This window comes from Bombus impatiens, unplaced genomic scaffold (genome assembly GCF_000188095.3).
Source record: "Bombus impatiens unplaced genomic scaffold, BIMP_2.2 scf_0102, whole genome shotgun sequence".
In the NCBI taxonomy this organism is placed as follows: Eukaryota; Metazoa; Arthropoda; class Insecta; order Hymenoptera; family Apidae; genus Bombus; species Bombus impatiens.
Window position 1 is genome coordinate 4,141,343 of NT_176521.1, and position 22,652 is coordinate 4,163,994.

Here is a 22,652-nt window from a genome sequence, read left to right on the forward strand (position 1 = left end):
GTACGTTCACTTTGTTGCATGAAATTTATTACATGCTCGATATCGGCACTTGCAATAATATTTTTATAGCATATGCGTGTATAAGTGGACGGTATTTCCAATCATGACAAATTAGTTTCGTATAATTCTTGATAAATGTTAATGTACAATAACTCATTGAAATGACCTAAGTTTGATACAAATATATAGATACATACGTATAAACACCAGAATACTTTGTGCACCGAATTCGCTTAAACCTAGTACATACATACAGTAATTGCATTGCTTAGATATTTCGAACATTAATGATAATGCATTCGAATTTTCGGATTAACGAATGTAACATAAGATTATAAAATTTTCATTATAATACAACATTTAGCCGCATGCTATATCGAAAATAAAAATTATGATTATAATATATTAATACTGCAATATATAATATACATATATCATTGAAGGAACTGTTTGCAAAAGTGTACCATATAATTCTAGAGCTACTGCTGATTCTACACCTATACAACTTTAATCTGTGAATAAATATAATAAACGGAAGGTGGAGGAAGGTAAAGAAAAATGAAATTTAAAACATGAAGTATTACATAAACCTTAAAAAGTTAATATAGAAGCCTAAATATACTACGTAAGTGACATTTTTTCTTATCAGTGTTTTTATTTCACTGATTTATATTAATATTTACATCATTGCTTGCAATTTGGTGTAACAATTTAGTCCAGTTAAAAGAAAAATGTATCTTATTGGTAAAATATTAAAAATCGTACTCTAATATACAAAAAAATTTGAAATACAATACGTGCCAAACTAATTTTGTAAAATGATTTGTAGTTTTTAAGCGAAAAAAGCGAAAATAATAATGTAAAATAATATAATAAATCTTCTAATGAGTTCAAAAGTATAAATTTAAATCTACATATTCCTAATTGTACAAGGCGACGATAATGTTTAAGTTTAAAATTACTTAAATATTCAAAAATTAATAAGGCTAATATTTATTTACTTCGTATAGTATCGATAATATACTGCAAAAAACTTATATTTTAATGTACTTGTAACCAATAAGAATATATATGTGTATGTATGTGCTGAAATGTGTAAACAACTGATTAAGATACATATTAAAAATTTACTGAAAAGAAAAGGTTATTGAACGTAAATTGAAAGTAAACGAACTATTTAGCTATTACGATATACAATGGAATATTACATTATTTAGCAACAACAAACTTTAAAATAATAACAATTAGTGGAACATTGACAAAGAATCAATTTGTCAAAAGTGAAGTCATATTACAATGGAAATATACTTCAGTACAAAATATGTTACACAAGTACTATTATACAGTAGCTTTAAAATATTTGATACATGCATTAATATATGACATGGGTCACATTTGCATTACACTGTGATGTAACTGCTTCTTCAAGTGTACAATCTAATTTAGTATAATTAACTGTACTCGATCGTCGTCTACCGCGATTACGTGATCTTCGTCCTTCCAATACAATAGCTAATATCTGCGATATTAAAATACCAAGATATCAATAACAGAAGTGAATAAAATAAAATATAATATAAAAAAGATAAATATAATATAAAATATATATAAATATATCATAAAATTATTACATACCTTCTGTTTATTATGATAACCAATGTATGCAGCTATTGAGATTAAGGAAATTATACTGAAGTAAGTAAAAAAGTGGGATTCTTCATCTGGCCTGATATTATTGTAACTAGACATCACATTTTTCTGTTCAGTCATACCCAGACCTTGATCTGTTATTATGAAAATATATATTCAATATAAATACATTAAAATATTAAGCAGTATAAAAGATTTTATTATAAAACTTTTTACCTGTATCCTCAGGCTGTTCAGGTCTATTATTTGGATCTAAAAAAAAAAAAATATACATAGAATTTAAATCTTTTATGGATCATACGCAAAAGTAAAAATACAAAATTTTAAGTAATAATAGATTTGATAAGTACCAATAGATAATTCATCACCTTGCACGTTGGAATTCCATTCATGACTAAAACCTTGTTCCTGAGTGTTTTCTGATAATGTACTTGTTGTGACATCTTCACTACCATCATTCTTATTTCCTCCATCTTCATTATTTACAGAATTTGTATTAGTTATCTCTTCTTTTCCTATCCCTACTTTGTCATTACTTTTAGGCGGTGGTTCTATATTTTCAAGAACCTCATCTTTTCCATTTTGTGACTCCTTTCTTTTATAGCCTGTTGGAGATGTATTGATACCATCGATGTTACTTTCACTAGATATTATAGAGGATTTAGTATTATTCTGTTTTCCTTGTACTAGTGGCATAGTTACAACAGCTTTAACATCAATATGTCTATCTATCTGTGTTTTATTTTTATTATCATCATTTCCTTTTAATGCTTCACTGGAAGGTTTGTCTATTCCTGGACTAGGATGCAGGACTTGTGGATCTGGTTTTACATCTTTATCATCTTCTTCCTCATTCGTGTCACCTTGAGACTTATTATTTGTATTTATTTGTTTTGTATCACTAATATGTTTGTTCCATGCTAATATCGCACAAAGTGGAGTAAATTTACCTGATTTATCAAAGCATTCCTGATAGCAGAAACGTAATGACTTTATATATGATAACTGACGTTCCAATTGTTTATATGCAATATTAATGTCACTAATATTGCCACAAAACTCATCTTTATCTCTTTCTTTTTCACCAGGGACCAAACTTTGAACATATGAATAAAATGTAGTCGTATTATTATATTCCTTGGGAAATTCATTAGAGTGACAAACTTTATACAATCCATCAAGGAATGCAAAACATAAAAGGATATTCGTTGATTTTAAATCATGCTCATCCACAGAATATGTTAAATTATTACAAACTGATGTAATATTATTTTCGTAAAAAAACGGTTGTACATTACAATTTAAGTAATTCTTAGCTTTTATTACATCTATAATACGTAGGGTTGTTGGTGCACTTAGTACATCTGACACTTTCATACAGTAAAGAAAAAAAACGAATATAGTAAAACCGAAAAGTGAACGATTTGCGTAGTTTTCCATAATTCCTTTATCTACAAAGTCAATATTCCATATCACTTTTAATTTCCTTAGTAATCACTCCAACACATCTATTACTGCGAGTAGTGTATTACTTTTTGCGATTATAATGAACATAACCTTTCAACATTTAATTTGATACTAACTCCAACAACGCATTTAATATCATAGAATTTTACATATGCGCCATCTTTCTTCTGGATTAAGCATACGTAACCTAAAAGGTCGTTTTAGTAATTAAATCATTTTGCGTAATGTATAAAAGGTTTACAATTGAACAATAATATAACGTTTTCTTTCTTCTTATATTAATATATATGTATATATATAATAAGTAAAGTTTTGATTCGCAATATATTTTACATATAAATATGCGATTATTCTTGTAGTTGCTATTTTCCGCGATGAGTAATCTACAAGACTCAATGTTAATGGCTGCGAAGAAGACATTAGAAAATTTCACATTTATTTGAAATAACATTACTGTTTATGGTGCAATACTATTTATTTCGTTTCCAAAATTATTTATTTTATTCATTATATTAATCACGAATAATGGCAAAAATGTATATATAACTCATTTTATAAATGATAATAATAATTAATAGGATCTATTAACAATAGGATAATATTTAATCTAATAATAAGAAGAAAACATAATCTATAAAAATAATCTAATAATAGGAGGGAAGCCAATAGATAATTGAAATAAATATTTATATATGTATGTACATCTCTTCCATCATAATTTAGTGACAAAATTGCTAACAGACGTATAAAATTAATATCAAATTGATAGAATAATATAATATAGAATGTATTTAATAGAAAATAAGTAATTCCTGTGATAATAAATTAAAGGACAGTTTTCCAAGATTTAAATTACCCCAGTAACTTATTTATTAAAATTTGTATAAATGATAAAACCTCTTCACATTATTAGCATAATGATAAATGTTTTTAAAAACGACAAAACATAAAGCTTCCCATCACCCCAGATTAACAGTAATCTGAAATTAATTGTAAACTATCCAAAGTACATTCAAGTGACTCACATCAAAGTGACTCTACGAATGATTATTAAAAATAAAACCACGCTATGTACAATTAATAAACAACTAAGTAAATATATATTCGTAGTCAATTACAGTTGCAGATACATAGATTCCGAAAAAAAAAGTAAGCAAACGAATCACGACAATCCACATGTATAGTGGCTAATATCTCATTCGCTCTTCGACCCCCGTAGGAGTTAGACATATATCACGAGCGAGCGAACAGTAAAGTGATAGGAATGAGTGCGGACAATAATTAAGAGTTGATATATTCTAAAGTAAATCGTGTAAGTCCGAAAAAAGTGCACCACCATGAAGAAGGGAAAAACCAAAAAAAGGGGGTCTTTCTTCCAACAGGAAATATAATGGATAACAGGAATAACAAATATACGGCCTCGAAATACAGCACCAATGAAATCACAAAAACGAAATGGTGAGCGTAGAAATTATAACTAAAGAAATAAATGTGGGATGATATGACGTTAGGGAAGGACGTGGCTGATTGTTTATAAACGTTGTCAAGATATGTTAATGTTGTCAAAGAGCGAGCGTTACCAAAGTTTGTTAAGCGAAAAATAAGCGTGGTAAATGCTGTCAGAGTTGAATTAATCGTGGTCGAGAGAAGTTCGTCGTGTTGTTGTGACGTAGAATTAGTGAGAAACGAATACGCAAAACGCGATATTATATTCGATTTTGTGAGAATGCAACGATATTGTTTTTTCATCATACTGTTTTTTCTGTTAACTTATAATATGACATTCCTACATAAATGAAACAAAACTATCACAGTGCCTCAAACTGCTTGCAAAACGGATAAAAGAAATACATAAAGAGACTAAACTTTGTACGTATATACTACTAAGAAAGAAAATAACAATACAAGGGACGGTCACAATAGCCATGGAAGACATTGCACCAAGTTTTCACCGTTTATTGTGAACAATGTACCTAAAACTGTATTCTTGGACTCAATAAACTTTAAATCTCGCTTCAACATAAAAAAAAGACATTGCACCAAGCGCAAAACCCAATAGCAAAAGCAAAAGCAGCGTCAACATATGAAGTCAACCATCATACAAGAAGATTTGTAAACAAAACAGAATACTAATCTATGAAATTGGAATGCTGCCAAATGCTTCTAGTTTAAATCTCTGCGGATATGACATTAACAAATTTAAAGAGATAAAAATAAATTGCTGCATGTGCAGCATGGGAAAAATCATAAAAAGGAATCGTATCCTGTGCAAACGATGTCTAAGAATAAGTCATCTTACATTTAACTGCAACTTTAATTAAAGGTTAAATGTAATATCCCACACGATCCAGACGAGTGATCCCACTCCAACATAGATTACGATAGCGAGGAAAACATAACATCTTCTTACGTAAATTGTAAAAGCTTAGAACGTCCAGTCTCTTACGGAGGATGCCCGAAACTCAAAGGAATCAAAAGGTCAAAGAAGAAATAGATCATCCAGCTTTGACAACATTGCAAACATAACTCTGCAAAGAATCTTCCCCCTCTATATATATTTACTACTACACAATTGTATCTAATAATTATTTAAACTCAGCATATTTCTACAAGATAAGGAGAAGCGCTAAAAAAGAAAGACGAAGACAGCAATAATTCGGCTAACTACCAACCAGTTAGCCTCTTGCCCAACATTAACATTTGAAACAATAAATAAGGGCAGTAATACAAATTGTGTCTATAATAAGCAAATACACGATACATAACATAACAAAATTCGCAGCTGACGTATTCGCAGATGACATGTATAGGTCACGCAGACGATTGAAAAGAGATCGAGAATCGCAAGGAGAAAGAAACACAGGCGACTGCGTCGACCTGGAAAAAGCATTTAATACAATCTGGCTGGCTACATTTCTCCAAACTTGAGAAAAAAATGCAAGCCATTTTCAATAAAAATACTATGGAATATACTACACGACAAACAATTTTACATAATAGACGGACAGAACACCATTACAAGAACTATTCAAAATGAAAGACGGACTACAACAAGGGGCTGTAAATTGCCTCATCTTGTTCAACATATATACAAACGATCTACATCAGATGTACGGACTAAATAGCGGCAACAAAGGAGCTATCGCATTTGTAGACAATTCGCAACAGAAAAAGCTAGGGCAAAAGAATAATATATAGTCCAGACATAAACTTTAATGACTTCGCAACTAGATTCAAATATACATTGATAAGATATAATTTAAGGGATAAACATAAAAAATATATTAAAAAATATTTGTCGTTGCAAAAAATTAAAACAATTATAAAGAAAGTAATGTAACTGAGATATGGAATAAAAGGAACACGAAACCAATTCCTCGATAGTATAGCGGTCAGTATCCCCGCCTGTCACGCGGGAGACCGGGGTTCGACTCCCCGTCGGGGAGAATTAAATTTTATTTTTATATTTTGTATATTTTTTACATTTACATAAAAATTCTATACAGTTTGTATATCACACAGTCCTGTATATAATTGTTATTACATCTCCAATCTCGTATAATTTTATCATATAATAATTTTTGAATATTTGTCGTTAATTTGTGTTCGTTATACTTATTGTACCCATGTAAATATCGTTCTTTTTTTGATACAATAAACATTCGTTAAAAAAGGTGGTTAACGTTTTTAACTGTCATACGGGAGACCAGAATTTGATTCTCCAATGAGGACTATTTTCTTCATTTCCTTTTTCTACTCATACACAGTGTACTGTATTAAATATTGATTATATAAATATAATGATTTCAGTTTTATTTTATTTTAGTTTTATTTTATAAGCGATCAAAAGAAAAAACGAATATATACATACATAAAATCGTTCTATTTATCAGCCAACATAGTATTTCACTATTAATAAAGAATGATTTGTTAAAAAGGTTAAATGGGTATATATTTAAATGGGTCAACCAATGGGTCAGTGAAGTTCCGATTGTAGAAATTAAATTTGAAAATCTATGAAAACTAGTGTGCAGAAGCGTGTTATATTCGTCTTTACCAAAGTATACAAAATACACATCATTAAATTTGAATTCAATGGATATAATGCTCCGTTTAATGGATTGATATTAAACATAATCGTGTATTAGGAAGTAAAATAGAATTATTCGTGTAAAAACATATTAGATACAAACATATTAGAGCTTAAATTCTTTTGCAAATATGTTCCAACTCTTGCATCGTCTTATGTAATCGAAAAAAGCTGCAAAGATTTGATTATTCTCGTTTTGTCGTTTGCTTTGCACAATAGCCAAAGTATCTTTTCTATTACAACTTCCAGGATTATTTAGTTCGTACTATCATTGTAAAATTATAGTAATATATAAGTTAAAAAATTATTTAAAATTTCTTCCATAACTTAGGAAATTCGATTTCTTGTATTTTCTAAAAGGGCTTGAAACAGGAAGTTTTCATTGAAAGGATTAACAAACGTTGTTTAAACTTGTTTCGTAAGTATTCTTTATTTTTTGTAAAATTATACAGCCAAAATAATATCATAATTTACGATGCAAAATTTAAGAACATAGATATTCGCGTTTCTTTCTTGAACGACTCGTGGACATTTCGTTTCGTTACTAAATAGATGTATACCATGCTAAAATAACTTCATGGGTATATTTTGCTTGTTCAATATTGGTGTGATTTCGCGACGTGAAGTCTGGAAATTATCGAAACACGATACGCTTCCGTTCCCGCGAGAACGACACGTTTCAATCAACGAAACCCACTTAAACTATCTTATAGGTGTTCTTTATTCTTTGTAAAATCATACAGCATAAGCGACCACAGTCTACACAGTGTAGTCAAGCGAGATACAAGTGACATGATCGTTCAACGATTGGGCAAACGACGATCAAAGTACCGTTGCATTCGTACGATCTTCCCAAACCAGAAAAAAATTCCTTTTAACTTGTTATTCCTTATTTTTACCTTTTTTTTCTTTCTTTTTTTATCTATTTATTTTTATTTATTTATTATTGTTGGGAGGCAATTTTACTATTATTGGGCACTGATGCCACGTCGTTCGCCCTACGAATACAGACACACACACATTTGTAAATTCAGGTGGCTCGAAATGCGCGAATTCTCTCATAAAAATTTTACACAAGAAGTTTCTGTCGTCCCTCGCGATAATCGCGTGATTTCGAGAAAGAAAGAAACTTAATGATTAACTCTGAAAATACAGACAAATGTAATACATGTACATCTAAGCCCTAAGAAGAAAACTAGAATCCTCTGCTGGTTAATTATCTAAAATATAATTATGTATATATGTGTATGTTACTTAAATCGAGTGTTGCTCTGCTTGGCAATTTAAATATCGAGCGACGCTTTAATCCATGGATGAATGATCGAAATAAAATCGGCTTTTGTACAAATAGCTCTGTGGTACGTAAAATTTGATTCCCCTACTATAATATAGTTATATAATATACATATATATATTTATATATTATATAATATATATATATAATAGCTAATAAATAATCCTTAGTTAAATTTAATTATTTAAATTCAATTAGTTAAATCCCGTTTTAATCTTGACGGTACCTATATCCAACTCTTAAAATATTAAATCACTTATTATACCTTACGTTTTCTTGTTTCGTCCGCGATTTTTCAAAATGAACAAACTCGTCCTCCTCTCTTATACGTTATCTCGTTATCGACTATTATACCCTTATTTAGTAATGATTTTACGTTACGTAAAGGTGCCATATACGTTAATTACTAGTTGCATTTAAATCACCAGTTGTGTATTTGCGAATAATTGAGAAAAACATTCTCGTAATGTTCTAACGATCGCTAATCACAAGGGCGATTATGAGGATTGAGTGATGTTTCGTGGTTTCGTAGTGAGATAAATGCAAATGGCAACACGTGGCTGAAGAAAACGCGCGATTCGGAAGGATCTACGATGACGAGTATAGAGAAAACGTTGTTCGACGTTCGTTCGCTGCAAGAAACATCTCCATGCAGGGCTAAACTTTGGTTTAGAGTTTCGCGTGTTCTGTAGTGAAAGCTTACGAATGCAAATTTAATCTTATCGTTATCGTCATCTTTTAATTAACAGACTTGTAAATATCGGTGCGATTTAAAATAACGCTTTTTAGCAATAATATTTGTTATTTTTGTTATTAATCAAATATGATTTTTGAAAAGCGAAATTTAACAATGTCTTAGGCACATTGATCTAAAATGCTTCATCAATAATTTTTCATAAAAATAGAATTGCGAGTAAAATCATCGTAAAATTATTCTGGAATGTTCGTTCGAAAAGAAGTCATATGTAGCAGTTTAACGTTTAAATTTTCAGTTTTTTAGTGTCGTATATAATATATGCGAAGAATAGCTTAACCTCAACATTAGTTGAACAAAATTTTAATTCACCCTCAGCGTCAGCAATATACTTTCTCAAAGTTCAGCAACCTGCTTGAACAGTATCCTCTATAGACACGTGTGATGTATAGGTAGCTACGTAGGAAACGTGCATATGAAGTTGAATTTCGCGATGATTTTCGCTTGTGTTCCTGCGAACGATGCCTTAGTGCTAGTTCCTAAAATTCAGACAATAACTTCTTACATCATAGAATCGATAATGGTAATAACAGAGTGACGGTGACAGAATGATTGCTTCGAGGAACGATTGGTATGAATCTCTTTTCCCTTACCCGTTACTTAAGAACAGAACGCAAATATATATTCGAGGGAGAATTTCTTTTACGTAATTACGTGTAATTATATACATTATGTTTACGTAAATTTGATTCACTTGAATAACAAAATCCTAGATGAGTATTAGCAAAATACTAGATAAGCAGAAGCTCGTTACGAGGATAGGAAAAATTAGATTTATTACGAAGAAAATTTTATACGTAGGAAGCAATATCGAATAATAATAATTTACCTTTTTTACAATTATCTGATATTCTTTATATTATTAATTCACAGAGGACTGTAGATAATTTGCGAACATTTACAAACGAAGTAATAATTTCAGAAAAAAGTTCATTTTCTTAAATGTTCTCGACGAAAAATATTTTAACATGCTTTCGAATCTTTTTTCCTCGCCACGACTGAATCCCCTTTATGAACACACATTCTACGATTAAGCTCGAACAGATGTTGATTTTCGACTCATCGGAAGAATCAGATCACGAACGAACGAATCTGAAATAAACGAGAAGATAAGAGCCGATGGAAACGAATCTTTGGGAACGTATCGTGTTAGAAATGCGACTTAATTCGACCACCAAACGCAATGGTGCAATGGTATTTTTCCCTGTTACTGAAGTGTACATAGTAGATATATCTACAAAATGTACCAATAGTCACGCAAAACGATGTTTTTTTTCAAAGAATTTAACGATTAATTATCACACGAGGAATGAATCTAATTAATTAATCGAGGTACGCGAGAAAAATGAATCGTCGATCGCTTTACACGCCTACTTCTTTGGTCAAGGATTAAAGTATATATATACGAGATTCTCGATGAGTGTTTAACTAATTGCGAACAATTCAACTTTCTCGTACTTATCTATAAATTGAAGAAATTCATTCATATATATCGTGTATTTGAAACGCGATGATTTCAAGTTTTATCAATTTTTGCTCAAGCTCTGAGATTTTATGAACGTAGAACAGAATATAACTACGTTCTTTCAGTACGCTGTACTGTGAAAAAAGTCGTCTGTTTTTAATGTGATATAAATGGCACTTTGAGGATATTAAAGAAGTTTCTAAATTCTTCTTTCTTTTCCAAGTTTTTTGGAATCGAAGTATGATTTTGATGAGTCGAGTATTTTTAATTATTCGTAATTGATATATACTTTTTTTTATCACTTTATTACTTTAATGAGTAATTCAATCTTTTTCATATTCGGATACGATTTTCAAGTATCGAAATTTAGGTATTAAACGTGTTATAAAAGATACGATGAAAAACTAACAAAATGAGGACTAATGAGAAGAAAGACGTCTATGTAAGGACAAAGAGATTTCCAACGAAACTCTGATATGAGTTAAATTTGATTTAAATGCCTATAATTTACCACATTTACCAATCATTATGTTACATTAAATTTTAATTTGATGATCCTTATGATCAAGACATGATTCTTTTTAAATAACAAAACAGTTATTACTTTGTATAACTGTCTTTCCTAATATGTATTATTACTCGTATCACGTGCTTTATGACGATTGTACAATTACTTAGTACCAAAAATTTCATCCTGTCTAAAATTAAAAGATCCCTTTCAAATAGCAACAATGCTTCAAACGAGATATTCTCGAGATTTTTTAAACCACGAGAAACATCTTCGTCGAACTGTACAATTGTCCGATATACCGCTACTTTTGACATACGTGTTTCAATCCATTTCGGAATTCTTCGATCTTTTTTATAGCAAAACTGACAAAAGCGAGCTGAGAGGCGTGTGTGCTGTGTGTTTGGATATGCAACTGAGTCTACAAATCTCGAGCGTATTCGCTCGGTTCGACTTCTTTATTTGATTATTTCCCTTTAACGATCCACGATTTCTCATTATTTCGATTCGCAAGATTTATCGTATATGTTCAGAGTTAGCCAGGATATTCGTCACATTTTCGCGTTTAAATGACATACATTACTGTCCATAAGTATTCGGATACTTTCAAATTAGAAAATAAAATAATTCAGTATCTTATTCAATAAGCGACGAATGTCTTAATTTTTACTTCAACAGATTAGGAATCCGAGTAACGAGCTAACTCGTCTGCTCAATTGACAAATTAAAATTTCAGTTGTGGCACGACGTAAGGAATTAATAGAAGACAAATGTTCTTCAATTATAACTTTAAAATATCATAATATTTTTCGACTAAATTGTATCAACTGCCAAAAAATATACGGACGATAATGTACGAATCGTAAAAACGATACGAAAACGGGTTCGCCGAGTTCCGTTAAGAGGAAAAGAAAAGTACGTCGGGAGAAACAATAGAAGGGTACGTCGGATATGCTGTTTTTCTCCTGTATGTGATACTTTTTCGGAGTTCCGTGTGACGACATTTCCTTTCGAAATTCCGTCTCTCGCATTTCCATTCACACCATTCACAACCCAGACACAGCTGCGAATATGCGATTTTCAGTTCGGCGTTACGCTTGAACAAGCTGAATATTAAAGACGCATCTACACGAAGAAATAGAGTTTTACTATTTTTTTTATCCATTTTTTTTTACTTTTCAATCTTAAGTTCTCGTCTAACGAACAAACAGTGTTTATTTAGAGTTTATGTATATTTATATATGTAATAATAATAATAATAATAATTAATAATTCATAATATCAATTCATCCCAACAACAAGTTTTAAGGTATCGTTTGATAGTATTTCTGTTATTTTCTCTTTTTTCTCTCAGTTTCTTCTCGTCTTTTATCAATCGTACTTTCTTTCCTCGTCAATATATCTCTCTGTTTATTATATATTTATATTTATATATTTATTTACTTTTTTCATATATATGTATAGACTGATATCAACACGTATAACATCGAATTCTTCTATTAATCCGTTTTTTTTTTCTTTATTTCATTTTCGCGAAGAGAATTGCGGTAGCTGAATGATTTCTTAATTACAAGTCTTCTGCCTTCTCTTATTTCTTTTTCTGTTGTGTTCTCTTTTCCTTCTTTCTAACTAACGCGCGTGAAACGACCGGAAACCCGACAGAGTCCGATCCGATCGTTCATTGTTTTTCATCCATTTTTAGTTTCGGCGTTTCGATTACTGAACGACACTTTTCGCTATTTTATTTGTTTATCCCCCTGCCCTATTTTCGTCGCAATATTTTATTCTCTATGAAGAAACGAAATTCCGAGGCGTTTCTTTCTTCACCTTCGAATACTCAGGTTCTCTCGTCTTTTATCTGACTGACCTCTAATGATTCTCATAGATTGTATCTATTCTCTGTTTTTAACAGACACGCGCGATTTTTGTAATTACTTGTACACACATAGCTAAGCTCTTACTAATCGTGGAATGAAACTGTGATGTGTCATTTGCTAATAATCTTTCGGCTTTGTTTCTTGATTTTTGATTACGAGTCTACAGTTTAACCTTTCGCTATCTCATATGTGTATATCAGTTCAAGTGAGATTACGGAGTTTAAAAATTAAACTACTCACTAGATTCAAATTAATTAATTACATATAATTATTATACAGTTACGTATAGTAGGAATTGTTATTGTATATAATATTAGTATAAAGTAAAAAGAAAGGTATAAAGTAGCAGAAGATTAAACTGAGATACGTTAGTCGAAACAAAATACAAATCCGGGAATAATCTCGGTTACGACATTATTGTGACACGGTGCAATGACACAGATGATTCTATATAATATATATGTATAGATATATATATATATAGCACTGTACAGTCGATAAAAAAAAAGTTTCTGAATGAGTATTTTACGTGTTATGCAGTCTGCTTAAACGAATTCTCGCATAAATCAGAAAAGTAACAAGACAAAGGCTTCGTCTGCCATATGATTCCTATGCTTGTACAATTACTGCATTTGTTTCCATACAATTAATGTTTTGAAAATATTTGTAATATTTCTCGAATAATGCTTCGAATAAAATCGCACGTTTAACTCTTAATTGATGCCAAGCATTGAGTATGGTAACAAAAAGAACTTTGGTTCCACTTGAACTTGCATGGTAATAATTAATTACCCAGTCCAAGCACAAGTAACATATTAATACATTCACTGCTACTATAATTATTTCAAATAGTGACATTTTCTTTAATTCACTGTCTCTTACAGTCTGTTCATTTATGAAAAGGCACAAATTTAAAAACCGAATAGCTTTGTCAGCAAAATTATTTACAATTAAAATCTAATTCAATAAGTGACGCAATATAAATATGCATCGGTAGCAGCGAATGCGTTAAGCAAGAAACAAATTCGCCTTGAAAATTTCTCTTTAAATGCAAAGATTCGTTCAAATAACCTGCAGAATGTCGGAATGTGATCGAGTCACTTCTAATGGGCAAAGCTCCCGTTTCTTTTAAGGATAATTGTACAAAAACTCGTTTGCAAGTAAAATTCGGCTTGCAATAAGACGTGGCAGTATTATTAGTAAGTAAACAGTGTAATACGATATGATACAGAGAGCAAGTGTAATTGAAAATCACAACTAAGGCGCAAAACCACGCGTCGAAAGTTAACGATGCCCAATTATCGTTTCAAAGTTTCGTTTTTTGGGTCAAGAGGATTTCTAACTCTGGAGTACTATAGTGGGATACTGCATTCTTCGCTCAGCTTATTTTTTCTTTTTTTAACTATTTTTATAACACGATGACTTGTTCATGTTTTCGAATAATTTTTTGATTTGGAGAGACGAAAATTATTTTATTAGTACATTTGTATCTATAATGGAATTCTTGTTATATTTATTAGAAAAAATTTTAATTAGTACATAATTAATGATATTAATACGTAGTATCGATATATAATATAATTTTTCAAACTCGAGGTGTAAATTAAATACGCGAATTAAATTTTTATACTTGTTGTTATCTACTTTCCAAAAAAATGATAACTCATTTCGAAGTAAAATATAATATCAATCGTCCAATCACTCTTTCTTTGATCGATATACCTGAACTAAATTAACTGCTGTTTGAACCTATTTATCTGAGAGTGTAAAATTCTTTCACATGAAAGGTCATAATTATTAAAAAATCATCGAAGTCCTATTATATGAACTGTTTGAACCAAACGGATTCAGAAAAATGAAATCCTACTACACTTCCTTCTGTTTTTGATTTTCTTCTGTTAATGGTTGGAGCAGACAATTTCTCAATGTAGTATTGATTAATTAAGATCTGCGTATAGATAGTATTGCAGAGTTTAGGACAAGCTTAGCTTTACCTATGTTATGTACATCGACAGAGTTTTCATAGAACCAATTTTCATTTAATTCTTCGACGATGTCGACAAGGTGACGACTCGTGTACCTCGCCGCATGATTCATGCGCCATGAGAAATGACGTTCATACATACATACACACAGAACTATAGCGTATCATCGTTAATGAAATCGAAGTACCATAATTAGGCGAGTCGTATGTTGTACGAAAAAGTTTTATGGCCTGAATGATCAACGGCGTTCGATCTAAACCGACGTTAGACGCGTGACGCGCTAGGAATATATTATCCTTATACCTGCGTTTCTTCTAAAATATCGGTATAGAAAGAACAATTGGATCCTCCACAGTTTGGTTGAACTTTCGTATGGTCGTAATCCTAGGTCGTTCAGAAAAGAGGAACGCCAGCATGGTAACTTGAATCGAGTAAAATAAAACAAGAAGAAATGTGCTCTTCTCTGCCAGCCTAACGAGAAATTGAATAGAATTGCTCTAGAAAAGGCCAACTCTCGTTGCCCTTGTACTCGAAGAAAGTTCCCCGAAATGTCTGCTCTATCTTCACGTTCGTTCTTTCTCGTTCGTAAAGTTTTCTCTAAATTACTTACTTGGTTGGTACGGTTAATTTATCATTTGGTACGATCAATGGCGCCTCTAACTCGCGAAATTGCCTCGCCGCGCGATCGTCGCCGTTGAAATATTTTCTCTTCTGTATTTTATTCGTGCGAGGTCCTCGAAGACTCTCGTGTTAGACTTCCTGGGGCATACGAGCGCGCGCACGAGACACCTGACGGTTCCTATCGATACGATAAAACTTCAAATCAAAAGAATCTCTATAGTTACGTAATAACACCTGCACGTTCGTAGCGAACCATTACTGACGACGATAATTTAACTTTGAAACTGCTAAATAGTATGGTTCCTGTTTAAGCTTCGCCCACGTTGCTTATCGATCGATTAGGTTCTTGTCTGATCGAGACAGAAACCATGGCATCTTCTCTTGTAGATCAGGTCAAGAGTCTCGACCTGGAGTCGCTTCGCATTCAGGATCGTCCCCGATCCATCGATCGTGCCTCGGTTTCTTCACGGGGAACACATATAAGGGGGCCTTTATTCTTTTTCCATTAAAAGCGAGGCGAAAGCCAAAACCCCTCGAACACAGTTTACGCAGCGACACTTGAGAGATCGCAGACCATCTCTATGAATATCCGAGAACAGAGTCGTTCGAGGACCGATATCATCGACTCTAACGAACACGCGTTCAAAACAACTTCCTTCAAAGAGTTCAGAGTTCAAGTTCGAAGTTCGAATCCGGATCTCGTGCATTGCGTTTTCTTGGACGAGGACGATCGGAGACGGTCCCGAAATAAATTCCTAGGTGCACCTATGACAAACTTAGAGGAGATTCGTCCTTAAAGCAGCCACTTGGCTACCAGGATCATGATCAAGTGTGATGCGAGGCTACTGATCGACGCGGTTCCGGTCACCCTGATGTCGCTGTCCTTCAGTAAGACTGCGTCGATTACGTGGATGATACCGTTGGTGCACTCGACGTCCGGACGAAACACTCGAATCCATGTACCCTCCCACTCGATCTGGTAACCTGCAAAGAGAAACGATTTCCATCGATAAGTTGTGTCGATATTCACTTACAAAGCTGGATCGATAGATTAGATGAACGAAGCGAGTTGTGATGTTTGCAGCGATAGAAAATTTCCAGTGAGCGTTCACTTGTCGAGCATGAAGTCCGGCGTCACTAAATTACATTTGAACGTCAAGTTTTCAATCTATGGAACACGAAGACGCAAAATGCATGTAGCAAATATTCAGAAAGTTATACACTTGGTATTTCGTTAACTGTTGTATTTTTTCTTTTTTTATTTTTTGTTTAAATTAAGATATCTTTCGCGTTTCAAAGTGTGTAGCATTTCGTTTGGTGATTAACTGACTGGAAGTTAAATTAATCTATCGTTTGTTGGAAAATCGTGTGTGTTACGAGTAGCAGTCGATCTGAAAAAGCTTGAGAAATGTGATTATCATATATATATGCGTAGTGTTGTGAATATCATTCGATGCAGACGTTTTGTAAATTTTATATTGAGGTTGTTAAATAATAAATGGTTATTTCAACGATACAATTAAGAAGATCGAGAATCATTTGTAACATTTTTTCAAATAAGATATTCAGCCGTGTTCATACGCACTAGAACGCTTATAGAAAATGAAATAAATCTGAAAGCATTGATTTTTTTCTTGTATGTATTTTTTATTCAATCGCTGTTTTAATTAATTAATTTTGGTACATAAATTATTAGATCTTCCAAGGTATTTGTTATCTTCCTGGTTCCATGCAATAAATTCCACAAATGATTTCACAAATGAGATTCAAATTTTTACAAACTTCATTGCATTTTCTAACTGAGAGGTGTGTTTTATAAGAGACCAGTATGTATCTTGATATTTATAAACGAAGATGAAATTTCCAGCAAATCTATAATTGTATGATTAAAACACGGCAATATCATGAAGTTATCAACATAGAAGCAAAGAAATTAATTTAAAACAGTAAAAAAAAAAAAGAAAAAATAGAAGAGAAGCGTTCAAAGAAATACGATAAACAGGCTGATGACTCTCGTTTGCTCCTTTCATTTTCAAGTTAGCAATTTTCATCCTTTTCCAGATACGATTAGGTATCTTTCGTCTGCAATTTTATGCTCATGGTTCCTCTATCCGATTCAATTATTCTGTTGTTTCTCTCTTTGCTTCATTATTTCTTTCGATATTACCACGTGTTTCGCTCCCCTTTCGTGTTCTTTCTGCGCATCCATTCGTTGCATCGGTAACATTCGTTGCAAATAGAAAACGTTCTCGTGATTCGCGCGATTCGTGGCCAAGCGAATGACCGAGCAAAGCACGTAGCAATTAGCACCAGCGGTAATCAAGGAATTTGCATTTAAATGGTGGTCGAAAGGTGCATAATAAATCGTCTTGCGGTCTCGACTCATAATTGTGCACGTTCTTCGTCGACCTCAGCTCGCCGAGAGTGCCCCGGAAGCCACCAAATTACCGTGTATCGAAATCGAATCGCGCTATGATGAATCTATTCTTTCTTTCTTTTTGTGATTTCACGACCATTTATCGAATATAGAATTTATCAATTTTATTATGGAAGATGTCTTTGTTATCTAAACTATTAGCGAAGGAATAGATAATTGTTTGGAATTTTTAATAACTTCAATATTTATTTAGACGACGTGTCTATATCTATATAAGACTATTTATTTGGAAGATATCCAACGATCGCGTTGTAAAATTAGATAATGGTTTTGAAAAAGGTATTTCTTAATCTGACATAGAGAAAATTTATACTTGACGCTGGCCATGAAAGAATATTTCCAAATATTTGAAATAATATCATAATGTATTTTCAATTTCATAATAAGTTATTTAAAGATAAATTCTACATCAAAATAAAATCGTTTTGTTATCTGTTACTTATAAATTATTTTACATATATAATTTTAGAAACGTGAATAATATTGTCAAGTATCTCAAGCTATTTTATTAGTACGTGTCTTCAATTTAGTAGCTGATTACTTAATCAACAAATGTAATTATTAAATAACGAAATTTTTATCAAAAGCGTGGCTTCTATCTCTCCATTTCTAATATCTTTTCGCAAATGAAAGGTTATACTCGTATAATAGCGTACATAGAAATCCTTTGAAGCGAATCTGTGGCAAACAAACTGTTTGCTTTAGAACGGGATGTGACACAGAAAGCTCGCCGCAAAAAGCTTGTAAATTAAAACAGACGATAGATAACTACAGTTGAGGACAATTTACAGGTGTCCATATCGTTCTATTCCGCGTTCGTCACGTCCATTTATCGTCGTGAAAGGAAATGGCAGCCAATATATTTCGCGCAAAACCGTTCGCCATCTATCCCGGATCCGCAACTTTTTCTCATCTTCTCGTATTTTCTCGTACGAAATAGACATAATACAAATTTACGTCGAAACTGATATCCTGTTCGCATGCATAGTACAATGAATACGTAGTAGCGGGATAACGACCAAGTTGCGATATTTTCAGAGTTGTTTTATTACCTCCTGCGTTTCTCTTTTCTTATTCATTAATTTTTTTCGCGGTATAACATTAATACTCTATACTCTCCTATTATATTCTATCATTATGCATTTCAAAATTATGCATTTATTGAATAATGAAGATTAAACAATAACGAAGAAAAAGTGTAATCTCTTCCAAACACGAAATTCCAGATAACGAGAAAATAATTTTCCACGGAAAATGGAAATGATATATCCTTGAAAAGGGGAAGACAAATATTCATTAAAATCCCAACTTTCATCATTAGAATCGAAGAATTATGACTCGTGGTAATTAGACTGTGAATATCTGTGGATTAATTGGACATTTGTGCAGAATATACCTATATAATATGCAAAATTATATGAAATATCCAAAGTAAAATACTCATTTCAATATTTAGTAAGTAGATTAGATTTCTTTGGTTACGTGAATGAAAGTATCAAATCCAGCGATAATAACTTTCTTAGCTGTCCAATTAGTTCCTCTCTACTTATATTTTCTTATCCTTTTTCGTAAACCTAATGATAATTTTTCATCCTTGTTCATTCTTGTCAGGCTTATACTTCCACAAAATTCAAAGAAAAACATCAAGTACTAATTGTTCGACGGAATATTTAATCGGAGAACATAAAACAAGAAATTCGACATTAACATGTGCAGGAACGCTTTCGTACGATCAGCGATATTTTCACAGAAAAAGCGACGACGGTGACGATGAACACGATTGTATGGGTTAATCGTGTTCACGCCGGAAGCTAGTCCTGCGTTTTTACTGTAACAAGCTTAATCGACTTGTTTAAGCGAATAACAAGCAATATGTATGGCGTGTGTCAGTTGTTTTCCTGTAAAATCATAAAAATACTCACTGTGCAAATTGTTCAAACAATTAAATGTTACAATATCCAGCACGATTTATAAAATTCAATACGCCTATTGTTATTAATTTTGACGTTGATTCAATCGACTATTTTGTTACTGGTAAATGATTACACGACGAGAATACAACGATGAATACTGGAAAAATTTGAGTGAGCTCGAGCTCAGGCATCCCGTTTTCTTATTGTCTTGACGGTCATTTTCGCTTATTTCTCATCATAAAATATTCTACCGCATGGGAGTGAACTTTCATATCCGTATCTAATTTTCTTTACTTCAAATATTAGAACAAGAAATAACAGAAACTCTCATATTGTTAATGTTTCTACTATATTTAACGTAATACAACATTTATATTTCAAAATGAAATGTACTAGTTTCCGATTGTCTATCTTCGAAATTCGAAAAATTTACTATATTTAAAAACCAATTCTACAATTTCTCACTTAAAGGAAGAATTAAAAATTGAATTGAAAAGAGGTTCACCAACAAGAATCACGACAGACACAAGCATGTACTGTATTAGCAATCTATCAATGAATTGTTTTACATACAGCGAGCACGACAACGTCAACAATTGTCACAACAACGAGTTTAGTCATCCTGTTACCTTAGTAAAACCAAAGAGACAATGTAAGAAGTTCATCAAGAGAAAGATAAGGACTGCGTCTATCTACGTTGATGATAGTTAGATTTATTCGAATATGGCTGAAAAATACAGATACGTATTTCGCTCATCGTGCACGCGTACGATTCAGAAGCATTAACAACGTGAACAGTTGTGAAATAGAGAAGCGCGTTCTACATATGCTGAGCATAAGGAAGCATTCCTTTCAAGCACTGAGACTGCGTGAAACGCTCGTACTTGATCAGATTTTAACGCAAATGAAATGTGATTATAATACGTGTTAGTAATTATGTGAACGAGGACACGTGATCAAACGACTCTCGTACATAGTGGGCTCGTGTTCAAATTTGTCATATTGAAAAAATCGTTTTGTGTCTTCCTTTGTCAAATGTTCGTGTATTTTGTAACAGTGTAAACGATAAATGTGTGCATTTCGAAATCTGCGGCTCCAAATACGCAGGTGACTCAAAAAATTTTCAGAATAGTATGCAGATACAAGTTACGTCAACGTTTGAAACTATCTTTATTCGTCGACTTTTATTCTTCAATTTTTATCTTTCATAACATTACTACCACATTTAATAAGAATTCTTTTTTAGTAAAAAATTTATTCAACTTACGCTAGATTACTATAAAATCTTTTATGAATATATTATATATGTCACAGAAAATATTTTGGAGCATTTTCAAAGGTTGAAACAAATTCGAGAATATATATGGAAAATGCAAGACGTTTAGTATAAGTATATATTTTACAGAAATCACAAAAATATTTAGTACAACATGTGAATAATAGTTTTAAAAGTATAATTACTGTCAGAGATGTTTTCGTTGAATATAATGAATAACTGACTCAAGTATAATAAAATGACAATAAATTGCAGTAAATATCTGGCATCTCTTGTGTTCTTTTTCAGATTTTCTTCAAACTTTACTTATATAATCATAATAGTTGTGTCTCATTATAACGCAATTTCAAAATGTTTTGTATAATACACATGATATATTCACAAAAGATTTCTAGGTAAGCTCAGCACAAGTAAGTCACTGTAGGTCTAACGAATGAGATAGATGTAGCAATAAACTGCACACTAATTCATTATATCTTGAGGATGATAATTTTTCTATCATTGAAACCCTGATCTGTCTCAACTGAATGGAATTGGAGCTGATCTATAAATGTTTGTAATTGATTAAACTTATGGTTGTTAATGAAAATGAACAAAATGAAAAAATTTCAAAACTCCTACTATCGATATATTCTTCGTTTTAAAACGATTCATACATAAGCCCAACTTATTAGAATATAGAATCGAATTATAAAATTTGGACAATGAAATTGACGCGTTTGTAGGAAGCGATCGCCAGAAACTTTTGGCAGACTGTCATCGCTTGATCTTTACGTTTATACATTTATCGTACATCGAAAATACATTATATTTACTACCCAGTAGATTTTTCTCTTTAAAATTATACGTATCAAAATGTGCGCGCGTTAAACATAGTGCGTGAAAGTGCGAGGAACCCTTCACAAAATTGACAAATGTGCGCAGAGCTCGTACTGGTGAAAGCACGTGTCGTCGCTCATCGGCGACGTCTAAAGACTGAACTCACTCACCGAAAGTTTTTGGTCGGATCATGTTTTCGTCGTACGTGTCATCTAAATGTAACCAAATAGCACCAGGTTTGAAAATGAACAGAAAAAGCCCCATAACATGGAGCGTGTGAGTACAAAGCGTTATTTTCTTGTTTTATCCGTTTCGAGAAGAGCAAGAACAAAAAATACGATACATATACGATACCTGGACACATTTACGTTTAATACTGACAGAAGGATAAATCGAAACAAACGTCGAGTGTACCGTTGAGTTGAAGAATATCTGAGCAATTGCAAAAGTGCTTATGCAAAACGATTATTTTTTGAGACGAAGTGATTATCTTTAC

At 32.1% G+C, this 22,652-nt stretch overlaps 2 protein-coding genes and 1 non-coding gene across 11 annotated transcripts in view; 1 reads left to right on the plus strand and 2 right to left on the minus strand.

The window, feature by feature from the left end:
- Positions 1-5: 5 nt before the first annotated feature.
- Positions 6-3,383, minus strand: LOC100741452 (trans-Golgi network integral membrane protein 1). Of its 4 annotated transcripts, none has more exons than XM_033318624.1 (4): positions 2,019-3,383; positions 1,867-1,902; positions 1,636-1,784; positions 6-1,519 (listed from the first exon to the last, which is right to left on the minus strand). In XM_033318624.1, exons 1-4 carry the CDS (start codon positions 3,088-3,090, stop codon positions 1,373-1,375), a joined length of 1,404 nt encoding a protein of 467 aa, XP_033174515.1. In that variant the 5' UTR covers positions 3,091-3,383; the 3' UTR covers positions 6-1,372. The 4 variants fall into 4 exon arrangements, with proteins under 4 accessions (XP_033174515.1, XP_033174514.1, XP_012250485.1 ...); XM_033318623.1 differs by having other exon boundaries at positions 2,001-3,382; XM_012395062.3 differs by having other exon boundaries at positions 1,636-1,787; positions 2,019-3,381.
- A 3,108-nt stretch (positions 3,384-6,491) lies between these two features.
- On the plus strand, positions 6,492-6,563 carry TRNAD-GUC. Its single transcript has one exon. It is a non-coding gene; the product is annotated as a tRNA-Asp (tRNA).
- Positions 6,564-15,151: 8,588 nt separating this feature from the next.
- Positions 15,152-22,652, minus strand: part of LOC100741656 (fasciclin-1) — a 376,648-nt gene continuing 369,147 nt past the window's right edge. For 5 of the 6 annotated variants that reach the window (XM_024364662.2, XM_024364661.2, XM_024364660.2 and 2 more), the window contains 2 exons: positions 22,327-22,368; positions 15,152-16,695 (listed from right to left, as the gene is read on the minus strand). In XM_024364662.2, coding sequence (XP_024220430.1) covers positions 16,505-16,695; positions 22,327-22,368 — 233 coding nt within the window. In that variant the 3' untranslated portion in view covers positions 15,152-16,504. The remainder of the gene's footprint in view (positions 16,696-22,326; positions 22,369-22,652) is intronic. The other variant, XM_024364663.2, reaches the window with a different exon arrangement.